This window comes from Rhinoraja longicauda, chromosome 6 (assembly GCF_053455715.1).
Source record: "Rhinoraja longicauda isolate Sanriku21f chromosome 6, sRhiLon1.1, whole genome shotgun sequence".
Taxonomy (NCBI): Eukaryota; Metazoa; Chordata; class Chondrichthyes; order Rajiformes; family Arhynchobatidae; genus Rhinoraja; species Rhinoraja longicauda.
This window is the reverse complement of record NC_135958.1, coordinates 75,855,507-75,868,294: the sequence shown is the minus strand read 5'-3', so window position 1 is coordinate 75,868,294 and position 12,788 is coordinate 75,855,507. Positions and strand designations below refer to the sequence as shown.

The window sequence follows — 12,788 nt, the reverse complement described above, 5'->3', positions numbered from 1 at the left end:
CAACATAGGCAATTATTCCTCTTCCCCAGCTAGCCTCTCCTGCAGGGTTCCACAAGGCTCCATCCTAGGCCCCATTCTCTTCTCTCTGTACATGCTCCCCCTCGGCCAAATCATTCAAAGGCACGGCATTTCTTTCCACTGCTATGCGGATGACACACAGCTTTATCTCCCCCTGAAACCCAACAACCGGTCAAATTTAATCAGCCTCATGCACTGCCTTGAGGACATAAAATGTTGGATGGCACAGAACTTCCTTCAACTAAACGAGAGCAAGTCTGAGGTCATCCTATTCGGCCACCCCGACTCCATCAAAACGGTAACTTCAAGCTCCTCCTATTCACATACAAAGCCCTAAATGGGCTTGCCCCCCCCCCCCCCCCCCATATCAAAAATCTTCTAACCCATCACTCTATCTCCAGGTCCCTCAGGTCAGCCGACTTGGGGCTAATCACTATCCCGCAGTCTAGGCTTAAGCTCAGGGGTGACCGCACTTTTGCGGTTGCAGCTCCTAGACTGTGAAACAGCATCCCTCTCCCCATCAGAACTGCCCCCTCCATCAACTCCTTTAAGTCCAGGCTCAAAACCTATTTCTACTCCCTAGCGTTTGAGGCCCTCTGAGGGGGTGCTGTGAAGTGTTTATGTATGTGCTGTTATGTTTGTGTGCCATTGTATGTTCGTTCTTAGTACCTGAACTGATGTACAGCATTTTGGTCAACGTGGGTTGTTTTTAAATGTGCTTGACTTGACTTGATTTAACTTGACTTATGGCCACAGAAATATGGTGCAAATCCCTCATGTGACCACATTGAAAAACAAGTCTGCGTAATAATTAATGTGAAATTCTTAATCCTCTTTTTTCTCATTAAAAACTGACAATTAGTTCTTTCTGCAGAACTACTTTGAGAACAGTAGTGTAGGAAAATAACTGCAGATGCTGGAACAAATCGAAGGTATCACAAAATGCCGGAGTAACTCAGCAGGTCAGGCAGCATATAGGAGAGAGGGAATGGGTGACGTTTCGGGTCGAGACCCTTCTTCAGTCTGTGATACCTACTTTGAGAACAGGGTCGTTTTCAGAGACTCTACTCACTGCAATGGAGAGCTTTGGACCTAGTCACTCCGTCGCCAGTACGTAGATGCTGAAGCAACTAACGAACCAAGAAATGAAAGCAGCTAGTGAAAGGGCAAGCAAAAGCGGCACTCAAGGCAGACTTCAGGAACAAGTCAAGTCAAGTCAAGTCAATTTTATTTGTATAGCACATTTAAAAACAACCCACGTTGACCAAAGTGCTGTACATTTGATTAGGTTCCAATAGAAACAGGGGTCGGCCACCGCGGTGGAAGGCTGCAGGTTTTCAAAGAGTTTCCTTGTCAATCTGCCCATGTCCCCAGAGGCGGAACAATCTGAAGGCAAGAGGTGTCTGTTCTTCGCTGGCCGAGTAGAGACCTCATTTTCCTTGTCATCCTGCTGGGCGGACAAGTTACCTTCTGCAATATAGCAGAGCCTGCAAGTGGCCCGATACATGTCCATGCCTCCAATCACCTCAACCTGGAGGAACAGAGAGAGGAGTTAACATGAAGAGAGTGTTTAATTGTCACATGTACCAACAACGGTATCACCAATAATGGACGTGTGATGAGCATTTGCCGGTACTGAGCCTGTAATCGTAGGGAGTTTAGAAGGATGAAGGAGGACCTCACTGAAACTTACCGAATAGTGAAAGGCATGGATAGAGTGGATGCGAAGAGGATGTTTCCACTAGTGGGAGAGTCTGGGACCAGAGGGCACAGTCTCAGAATAAAAGGACGCACCTTTCAAAAGGAGATGAGGAGGGACTTGTTTAGTTAGAGGGTGGTGAATCTGTGGAGTTCATTGCCACAGATGGCTTTGGAGGCAATGTCATTTGATTTATTTAGATTTAGAGATACAGCGCTGAAACAGGCCCTTCGGCCCACCGAGTCCGCGCCGCCCAACGATCCCCGCACATTAACACTATCCTACACACACTAGGGACAATTTTTACATTTTACCCAGTCAATTAACCCATATACCTGTACGTCTTTGGCCTCACTCCGGTCATTCCCTCTTCTCCCCTCTCCCATTAGGCAAGAGGTACAGAAGTGTGAAAACACGCACCTCCAGATTCAAGGAGTTTCTTCCCAGATGTCACCAGTCCCCTCATCATCTAGAGTGTGATCCTGGCCTCCCATCTACCTCATTTGAACCATGAACCATCTTTAATTGGACTTCAATGTTATATCTTGCACTAAATGTTGTAACCTTTATCCTGGTATTTTTTTTATTTTTTTATTTTATTTTATTTTTTTTAATTTTTGTTAGAAGTAAGTACAATAGTGTGGTACTTGAGTACCTAATACATAAATACATATTTCCATTCTTGTACAACTTCATACTTTTGATTTAATAGTAAAAGAACAGTGAGAGAAGAAAGAAATAAGAAATAAAGAGTGTCGGAATAGATAGTCAAGCGAGTAGAAACAGAAAGCAAAAGAAATAAAGGATAGAGATGAAAAGTTAAAAGATTGAAAGAAAAGAAGACAGTAAAGACATAACATAACATAACATAACCGTAGAAATTAAACGGTTTAGAACCGGGTGACGGATGGGCAAAAATACGAGATAGGTAGATCTCCCCTAATCTTTCTTTTCTTTACTGTCTTCTTTTCTTTCAATCTTTTAACTTTTCATCTCTATCCTTTATTTCTTTTGCTTTCTGTTTCTACTCGCTTGACTATCTATCCTGGTATTTTTAAGGTGGAGATTGACAGATTCTTGATTAGTACAAGTTGTCAAGGGTTATGTGGAGAAGCCAGGAGAATGGGGTTGAGAGGGAAAGATAGATCAGCCATGATTGAATGAAAGAGTAAAGCTTCAATGAGGGTCCCCCCCTCATCCTGCTAAACTCCAGCGAGTACAGGCACCAAACGCTAATGATACATTAACCCAACCCCTTACTGGGATCATTTTCGTAAACCACCTCTGGACCCTCTCCAACGCCAGCACATCCTTCCTCACATATTGGGCCCAAAACCGCTCTCAATGTTATTAAGTTTCACTTGTTACTGAACCGAGATCTCAGCCGAGTTGCCTCTTGGTCAAGGGAGCAGGGGGTGAACTCCACGCAAGGGGCAGCATTGGCTTTCTGCTCGTGTTGTGCGATTCTATGGAATAGCAGCAACTCCACCAGCACCTCCTGCACCTCACCACGACAGACGTGGATGCCGATCGGATCCACAAACCCTCGGCATTGATCCCTCCCTCGCCCTGATTCACAACACGTTGCTCAGCTCACGGATGACAAGTGGTCCATTGACACAAAGGTGGGTGGATCTCAGCAGCCGAGATTTCCGCAGAGGAGGAACTCAAAGCGACGAACTCGGACAGAGCAGAAAGAGTGACAAACCTTCTTTTCGACTCCCAACCTCTTGGTAAAGGCAGCCTCTCGGTAACAATTCATGCAAACAGCGGTCAGTTTCACCACGCTCTCCGCCAGTGGAACCAGGTTCAAAATGTTGCCAAAAGCCTAGAAAGATACAGAATTGCCTAAAATAAACCACACCACATACAGAAAACAATGTCTGGATCTTGGCACCCTCACGTACTACATTCACTGGGCCCGAGCCACAACAAGAACCATCTAATACCACCACCCCCTCCCCTGCAGATGTAACCAGGAATGAAAACCCATTGAGGTCTACCTCAGGATTTTCATCTCATTACTATCAGCCCCAATTGTTTAATTAGGATGTCTGTCCACAACACACCAGCACTCTTTGGCCTGAGGGGTGGGGCTGCAGCTTTATTGCCAGGAGCACCAAGTTTCCCACCTCTCTCAGGGTCTGTGGGAAAGTACTTGGTCTCCACTCAACATGGACAGATCAGGAAATCACCACATGAAGGGACACTGCTGGAGGGACACAGCGGGTCAGCTCACACCTCCTCCAACCTTGGCTACTGCTCACACCTACCCTCCTCAATCAGTTTCACTTCACTTTCGCAGATTCCAGAATCTGCAGCCTTTTGTTCTCCATTTACCCCCTCCCAGCCTCTGTTGCCATCTCCACCTTTCACAGCACGGTGGCGCAGCGGTAGAAGTTGCTGCCTTACAGCGTCAGAGACCCAGGTTCGATCCGGTGCTGTCTGCACAGAGTTTGTACGTTTTACCCAGGTGCTCCAGTTTCCTCCCACTTCCCAAAGACGTGCCGGTTTATAGATTCTGTAAATTGTTCCTGGTATGTAGGATAGTGCTAGTGTATGGGGACCACTGGTTGGTGTGGACCGAAGGGCCTGTTTCTGCGCTGTATCTCTAAACTAAACTTTTCCAGCCTCCATCTGATTGCTATCTGCCAACCCCCCCCCCCCCCCCCCCCTCCCCCTCTCACTAGCTAGCCACCGCCGTGGCTTTCTACTGGCTACTTCCCTTCTATAAGCCCAGATGAAAGAACTTGACCAGAAATGTTACCCTAATCAAAGACCAGTCTCACTCCGGTCACTCCCTCTTCTCCCCTCTCCCATTAGGCAAGAGGTACAGAAGTGTGAAAACACGCACCTCCAGATTCAAGGAGTTTCTTCCCAGAGTCACCAGTCCCCTCATCATCTAGAGTGTGATCCTGGCCTCCCATCTACCTCATTGCGGACCTTTGAACCATCTTTAATTGGACTTCAATGTTATATCTTGCACTAAATGTTGTAACCGTTATCCTTTATCTGTGCACTGTGGACAGCTTGATTGTCTTCACGTCTAGTCTTTTCTTTGACTGGATAGCATGCAAACAAACGGTTTTCACTGTACCTCGTTACATATGACAATCATAAACTAAGCTGATATCCCTCCACAGATGCTGCCGGACCTGCCAAGTCCCTCCAACAGTTTCCCCATTTCGCTCCATTGTCCCGTGAGCCTCCAGGAATTCGTTAGAAACCCTTACTTATCTTCGAGGATAATTCATGAAAACTATCAATACCCTGCCCAAGGCAACATCAAATCAAGTGGAGCATGGCTGGTGTTAAAGGCAGGGCTATTGCACTGAAAGGGCAGCTGAGGTTGCATAAGGTGACCCCCAGTGGACTCTCCAACTCAAAGTTCACTTGCCTCCCCTCTCATTCTCCACTTACTTTCCGCTGGAAGGTTCCATCCAGAGCTGCTACAATCACTGTCTTCCCGTTGTTGGCCATTTCCTCACAGAATTCAACACAATCTGGAAACTTGAGAAGGGGAGTTATTTAAGCACATTGCCACATAGCACAGTACAGCACAAGAACAGGAATGTTTAGTTTAGCGCAGAAACAGGCCCTTCGGCCCACCAAGTCCATGCCATCCAAGTTCCCTGTACACGAGCATTATCCTACACGAGGGACAATTTACAATCTTTACTGAAACCAATTGACTTACAAATGCTGGAGTAACTCAACAGGTCAGGCAGCATCTCAGGAGAGAAGGAATGGGTGACGTTTCGGGTCGAGACCCTTCTTCAGACTGATATTATTAGGATCAGATTCTAGGCTAATGCCACAAATTTGCAACCCAGCATGGTACACACTTGGGGGAAGAAAGCAGAAGAGTTGAACTATTAAAGTGTATGAAACAGCCTTTGCAAGTTACATTATCCTTCTGAAGTGCTCAATATAGAAAGGTTTTTTTTCAATCCAAGCTTAATAGAATGAAAATACTTTGATCTAAGATTCAGTGGAACGATTTTGAATAACTGGGCTTTTTAAATACACTGCACATTTTAGGTTGTGAGTAAAATGAGTACCGTCGACTGTACTTACAAACTGCCCTTCATCAATTCCAATAACGGCAGATTTCAAAGCTTCGTGATAAACTTCGCTCAGCTTTGTCGCAGGAACTGCATGCATTGCGAATCTATATAGGAAAAGAGAACAAAAGGTCATCAAATGTGATGTAGAAGAAGCAGTTTCAAACCACTGAGGCATTGCAATAACAGCCCCAACCAAGGGCTGAAGGTGGGCAAACTGAATGATGACTAAAAAGAGTGAATCAAAAAAGGTGCAAGATTACCATGTCGAACCTTCTGAGAACTTGGACAAAGTATATGAAATTATTAAAAATTCAACGGATCCGTTTCGATGATGTACAACTCTGACTCCATATTGTTGATATTCTCCCCCCAATCGCCACCTATATTCCTTCCACTGGTTTCACAATTTTCACCTTTTAAGCATAGGAAATGGGTGCAGGAGTAGGCCATTAGGCCCTTTGGGCCAGCACCGCCATTCAATAAGATCATGGCTAATCATCCAAAATCAGTACCTCATTCCTGCTTTCTCCCCACATCCCTTGATTCCATTAGCCCAAAGAGCTATATCTAACTCTCTCTTGAAAACATCCAGTGAATTGGCTTCCACTGCCTTCAGTGGCAGAGAATTCCATAGATTCACAACTCTCTGGGTGAAACGGTTTTTCCTCATCTCAGTCCTAAATGGCCTAGCCGTTATTCTTAAGCCACTTACATGGCTTCAGCAGAACAGCTACTTCTAGCTCTGACCCCCTACATCATTGGAGTTCTAGCCAGTTTCCTCCTTTATAAGGCTGATTTGAAGTTCTGAACCTTGGTTCTGGACTCCCCCAACATCAGAAACATTTTTCTTGCATCTGGCCTGTCCAATCCCTTAAGAATTTTATATGTTTCTATAAGATCCCCTCTCTTCCTTCCAAATTCCAGTGAATATAAATCCATTCGATCCATTCTTTCATCATGTGTCAGTCCCACCATCCCGGGAATTAAACTGGAGAACCTATGCTGCACTCCCTCAATGGCAATAATGTCCTTCCTCTAATTAGACGACCAAAACTGCACCCAATACTCCAGGTGTGGTCTCACCAGGACTCTGTACAGCTGTAGTAGGACCTCCTTGCTCCTATACTAAAATCCTCTCGCTATGAAGGCTGAAGGTCAGACTGAAACTGGAGCACCCAGAGGAAACCCACAAAGTCACGGGGAGAACGTGCAAACTCCAGAGACAGCACCCTGGGTCAGGATCGAAGCCCCGGTCGGTCTCTGGTGCTGAGAGGCAGTAGCTCTACCAGCTGTACCACAGAGCTGCCCTGTTAATTAATGTCTTTTTACGACTCTGCATTTTCCTTTTTAAAAGCAAGCAGCACTCGTCCTCTCGTCACCAGGTTATTTGCTCACCAACCTGCTGGCCTTTGTAGTTTCTACTGAATGCACACTGTGTCAAGTCATGAATTGTCCTGTACCACACAATGCAGGAAAGGCAATCCATAAAAGAAAAGCATTTATGTTGGCCTTTTCTCAAACAAATGAACTTATTCAAGATAGACACAAAACTAGTGGAGTAACTCAGCGGGTCAGGCAGCATCTCTGGCACACTGTACTTCTGTGCCATTCTCCCCAACTTGTAATCATATCAAGTTCTTCAATCACAAAGGGATGTCACTATGCCTTTTCACTTTGATCAATACGTCTTTCTATGGCTAGCGTTAAAGAGCAATTGCTCCTGAAACAGTGAGTGCTTCTTTGGCTCTGAAGTCAATATGTCAATTTTACATGGAACATTTTACTGCAATACTTCCCATTAGACATTGTGAAAATATTGACTGGATACCACTGATAGACTAAATGTGGTTGTAAAAGGCATGGGGATGTTACATGGAAATGTTGTTTTCGACAATTCTCAGTTCATTTAGTTTCAAGTCGGTTACTTTAAGGTGAGCTTTAAAACTTCCAACTCGCACAAGTATTTCAGGAATAAGGGAGATTGAGGAGAGACCTGATAGACGTAGAGGCATGGATAGGATAAACAGTTAGAACCAGACGGATGTCAATGACTAGAGGGCATAGATCTAAGGGCAAGAGGGGCAACATTTAAAAAGAATGTGCGTTTAAAAAATAAAATAAACCTACACACAGGGTGGTGGGTGCCTGGAACCTGCTGCCTGAGATGTTGGTGGAGGCAGATACAATAGTGACGTTTAAGAGGCTTTTAAATAGGCACATGGATATGCAGGGAATGGAGGGATATGGATCATGTGCAGGCAGATGAGATTAAACACAATCATTGTGGGTTGAAGGACTTGTTCCTTATCTTTAGAGATACAGCACGGAAGCAATCCCTTCAGCCCACTAAGTCCGTGCCGACGAGCAGCCACCCCATACACTGACACTTTCCTCCACACACTAGGGATAATTTACAACTTACAGAAGCCACTTAACTGACAAACCTGGACGTCTTTGGAGTGTGGGAGGAAACCGTAGCACCCAGAGAAAACCAACGTGGTCACAGGGAGAACGTACAAACAGCACCAGTGGTCAGGATCTAACCAGAGTCTCCGGCGCTGTTTGGCAGCAACTCTACCCATGCCCAACTGTGCTGCCCCATCAAGGGAAGTGTAGACTATCCGATATGACAGCAGAAACATCAAGAATGATCTTTGCACTCAAGGAACTACCAAGTTTGGAGAAGCTTGCTTTGATTTCATTTTTATATCCTGAACTGTCTATACAAAATAAGCTGTAGTTCACTGTAATCTATTTCCTTAATAGAGCCAATGAGTCTTAGAGTGTGGAAACAGGCCCTTTGGCCCAACTTGCCCACACCAGCCAACATATCCCATCTACACTACATTTGGCCCATATCACTCTAAACCCTTCCTAATGATGTAGCTGCTTCAACTACCTCCTCTGGTAGCTTGTTCCATACATTCACTGCCCTTGGTGTGAAAAAGTTACCCCTCAGGTTCCTATTAAATCTCCCCCCCCCCCCCCCCCCCCCCCACACCTTAAACCTATGTCCTATGGTCCTTGATTTCCCTCATCTGGACAAGAGACCGTGTGTCTATCCTATCTATTCCAAATAGGAAGATATTAGGAACAGGAGGAAAGGCGGAAGAGAGTTGAGGCACAATTCACTTCAATTCTTGGTTATAAGTCAACCGTCAATACTTGCCTGTCATGTGTCACCATGTCATCATCGGCGTATCGAGTATCTTTTGCATACTTTATCAAAAGACACTGGTATTGAGCGACCCGAAACCTTCTTACCCGGCGCATCAGTTCTGAACTGCGGTGGGAAGAGAACTGGAGTTTAATCAAAGCATCACAGACCAAGTTGATTTTAGTTCACGTGTCTTATCAGTGTCAATGCCTATTTTCTAATGAAGATAGACACAAAGTGTTGAAGCAACTCCGTGGCTCCCTCTCCCCTTTCCCCGACCGGCAACGGGTCGTCAGTTGGGGGGAGGGTTGCCGGGCCCGCAGGAGAAGTTTGGACACAACGGGGGTTGCTGGGCCCGCTGGAGAGGTTTGGACCCAATGGCCCATCTAGTAATAATTATAAATAAAGTAATAAATAAGTACAGTGGCACAGCAGTAGAGTGGCTGCCTTACAGCAGCAGAAACCCGGGTTCAATTCTGACTATGGGTGCTGTCTGTATGGAGTTTGGATATTCTTTCTATTTCCTCCAGTTTTCCTCCTACCCTCCAAGATGTACAGGTTTGTAGGTTACTTGGCTTTGGGAAAAATTGTAAATTGCCCCAAGTGTGTAGGCTAGTGCTGATTTATTAGTGGACTGCTCGTCGGCGTGGATTCGGTAGGCCGAAGGGCCTGCTTACAACGCTGTATCTCCAAAGTCTAAAACTAGCTCTGGATTACACACCTCAAAATGTTACACCCACTTCTAAGACACTTTGTTCAACCAACCCCTTTGGCTGTATTTCCCAATATCACCATTTGTGCATGCCAAATCTTTGCCCAAGCATATCCTCGCCACTGTTCAAAGTGCAATCCAATTTTTTAATTAAAATCTACAACCACATAGCATAAAAATGGCCGTGCCACACTGAGAAGTTACCAAAATAATAACACTAATCCACACAAGGAACCTTGAGGACAGATGTGATCAAAAGTTTTATCAAAGCAGACTTTAAAGTGTCTTAAAGCAGAACGATTTAAGGTGGAAACTCCAGAGTTTGGCAATGTAAAGCTGAACTCTGCAACGATTAGTGGTGAGATTAAACTTGAAGATGAGCAACACATTTGAATTAAAGGAGCAGACAGCTCAGTAGGGCTGGGTCCTGGAAAGTTTTGAAAATAAAACAATTTAAAAAGAGCACTCGATTTGAAAAATTGGTCGATATTTATTTGGCAAATAATTACGCAATACTGATCAAATTTGATCAGCACAGCGGCTTCCTGCAAGTAAGAATTTCATTGTTCTGTCTGGGACATATGACAATAAAACACTATAGGAATGAACTGCAGATACTCATTTACATCGGAGACACAAAATGGTAACTCAGCGGGACATGCAGCATCTCAGTCTTAGAGGGTAGTTAATCTGTGGAACTCATTGCCACAGCACAGGAGGGCTGTGGAAGTCAAGTCAGTGGCTATTTTTAAGGCAGAGATAGACCAATTCTTGATTAGAATGGGTGTCAAGGGTTACGGGGAGAAGGCAGGAAAATGGGATTCGGTGGCAGAGATCAGCCAATAGACAATAGGTGCAGGAGTAAGCCATTCGGCCCTTCGAGCCAGCACCGCCATTCAATGTGATCATGACTGAGCCATGATTGAATGGCGGAATATTTTAGTTCAGAGAAAAAAAGCGCGGAAACAGGCCCTCTCGGCCCACCGGGTCCGCACCGACCAGCGATCCCCGCACATGAATAATAATAATACATTTAATTTATATAGTGCTTTTCAGGGTGCTCAAAGACGCTTTACAGAGCAAACAAGACATAAAAACAAACAAACAAAAGAAAGATTTGTCCAGACGGACAAATTTCCACTATTAATACTATAGGATTAATACTATAGGACTAATACGATAGGATTAACACTATCCTATACACACACTAGGGACATTTTTTACATTTACCGAGGCAATTAACCTACATAGTTACTGCACGTCTTTGGAGTGTGGGAGGAAACCGAAGATCTCAGAGAAAACCCACACGGGTCACGGGGAGAACGTACAAACTCCCTATAGTGACAGCGCCTGTAGTCGGGATCGAACCCGGGTCTCCGGCGCTGCAACTCTACCGCTGCGCCACCGTTCGGGTAGACCAGGCTAGACGGGCCGAACGGCCTAATTCTACTCCTATGATTTTACTCCTATGACCTACAAAGCCCTCCATAACCTGGCCCCATCCTACCTGACTGACCTCCTCCACAGACACACTCCCACCCGCACCCTCCGCTCTGCTGCTGCCAACCTCCTGTCCCCCCCCCATCCGGACCAAACTCAGATCCTGGGGGGACAGGGCTTTCTCCATCGCTGCTCCCACCCTATGGAACTCACTACCTCAAACCATCAGAGACTCCTCCTCACTCACCACATTCAAAACATCACTGAAGTCTCACCTGTTCAACACTGCCTTCAACCACTGACCGTCGCTTCACCTTATTCTTCCTTTTCTGTTCGTTTATTTATTTATTTTTATGTTTTATTTACCATGTAAAGCGTCTTTGAGTGTCCAGAAAAGCGCTATACAAATGTAATGTATTATTATTATTATTATCACTCATATAAAACGTGTGAACTTGTGAAAGGAATAGGTGACATTTCGGGTCGAGACCCTTCTTCAGACAAATAAAAAAAACACTTTGTATGACTCTCTGGAATCTGCTTCTACAGAACAGGTTTCAGAGCTGAAAGTGAACATGAGGTTTAAAAAAAGGGGGGGAATTAAAACTTGCAGCTTGTCACTGTCTGAGTTACAAGTGGAACGCTGGAAACACGATGTTAAAATAGTTTTTTGGGGGCCAAAACCAAAAAGGGAGCGAAAATATGAGCGGTTGGAGGGGAAGGCGGGAAGATCAGTTAGGGCGGGGAGACCAGTCAGTCAGTCAGTTGTTGGATGAGACACGCCATGGCTTGCAGGACAACACACAAGGCACTTAAATATTTAAAACATGCTTCAACAAAAAAAAAATCAATCCTTTTTTTTTTTTACCTTTTCCCCGAGAACATCGGCCCGAAGATGATCTGCAAATTATAAAATTAAAAAAAAGGAGGAAAACAATAAATAATTTGAAATAATAGTCTGAAGAAGGGTTAAACTTCACCCATTCCTTCTCTCCTGGAGATGCTGCCCGACCCGCTGAGTTACTCCAGCATTTTGTAGAATAAATTATTTTCAAAGGTGGACACAAAAATGCTGGAGTAACTCAGTGGGACAGGCAGCAGCAGCAGCAGCAGCAGCATCTCCACTCTGGAGAGAAGGAATGGGCGACATTTCGGGTCGTAGACCCCTTTCTTCAGGAATAAATTACTTCAGCTGAACTTGCTCAAAATTTGGCGCGCTTACTGAGAGAAAGCAGAATTTAAGCAGGAAATAAGAGGGGTCAGAATTTATTTCACATCTGCTCTCTATTGACCATGGATACACCGCCGGCGAGAAGTTAAACTACGACTTAATTGTTCAAAAGCAGTCAGAGATGATGGTGTTTTTTGCCTACCTGTATTTGTCCCTTTACTTTGTTGGGAGACGACAACAGACCGTCTGGAGGGAACGACAGAGTTCATTTTTTCCAAGAGAAAAATATAAAACGAAAATAAAATCGTTAAAAGCACAAAATAATTTAACCCCACTTGATTAAAGATCACAGGAGAAGGTTTCCTGAGAGGAGGTAGGTTTCTTCCCTTTTAAATTAAAAAAAAAACCCGAAATGTTGGCAAGTAAATTGTAAAATAAGAATTGAAGATCCTTTATTTGCCTTCCTCAGCTGATAGCTAATCCTCTAACTTTGCCGATTAGAATCGTGGATTGGCACGGTAGCG

The 12,788-nt window shown here is 44.7% G+C and overlaps 1 protein-coding gene across 1 annotated transcript; it reads right to left on the bottom strand.

Moving 5' to 3' along the window:
* Positions 1 to 1,114: 1,114 nt before the first annotated feature.
* Positions 1,115 to 12,529, bottom strand: tk1 (thymidine kinase 1, soluble; the record flags this gene model as incomplete). Its single annotated transcript, XM_078401594.1, has 8 exons — positions 1,115 to 1,173; positions 1,297 to 1,549; positions 3,426 to 3,545; positions 5,138 to 5,227; positions 5,795 to 5,888; positions 8,954 to 9,067; positions 11,962 to 11,993; positions 12,467 to 12,529. Coding segments are annotated over 8 exons (825 nt in total), but the record flags the coding sequence as incomplete, so codon positions are not given.
* Positions 12,530 to 12,788: the final 259 nt, after the last annotated feature.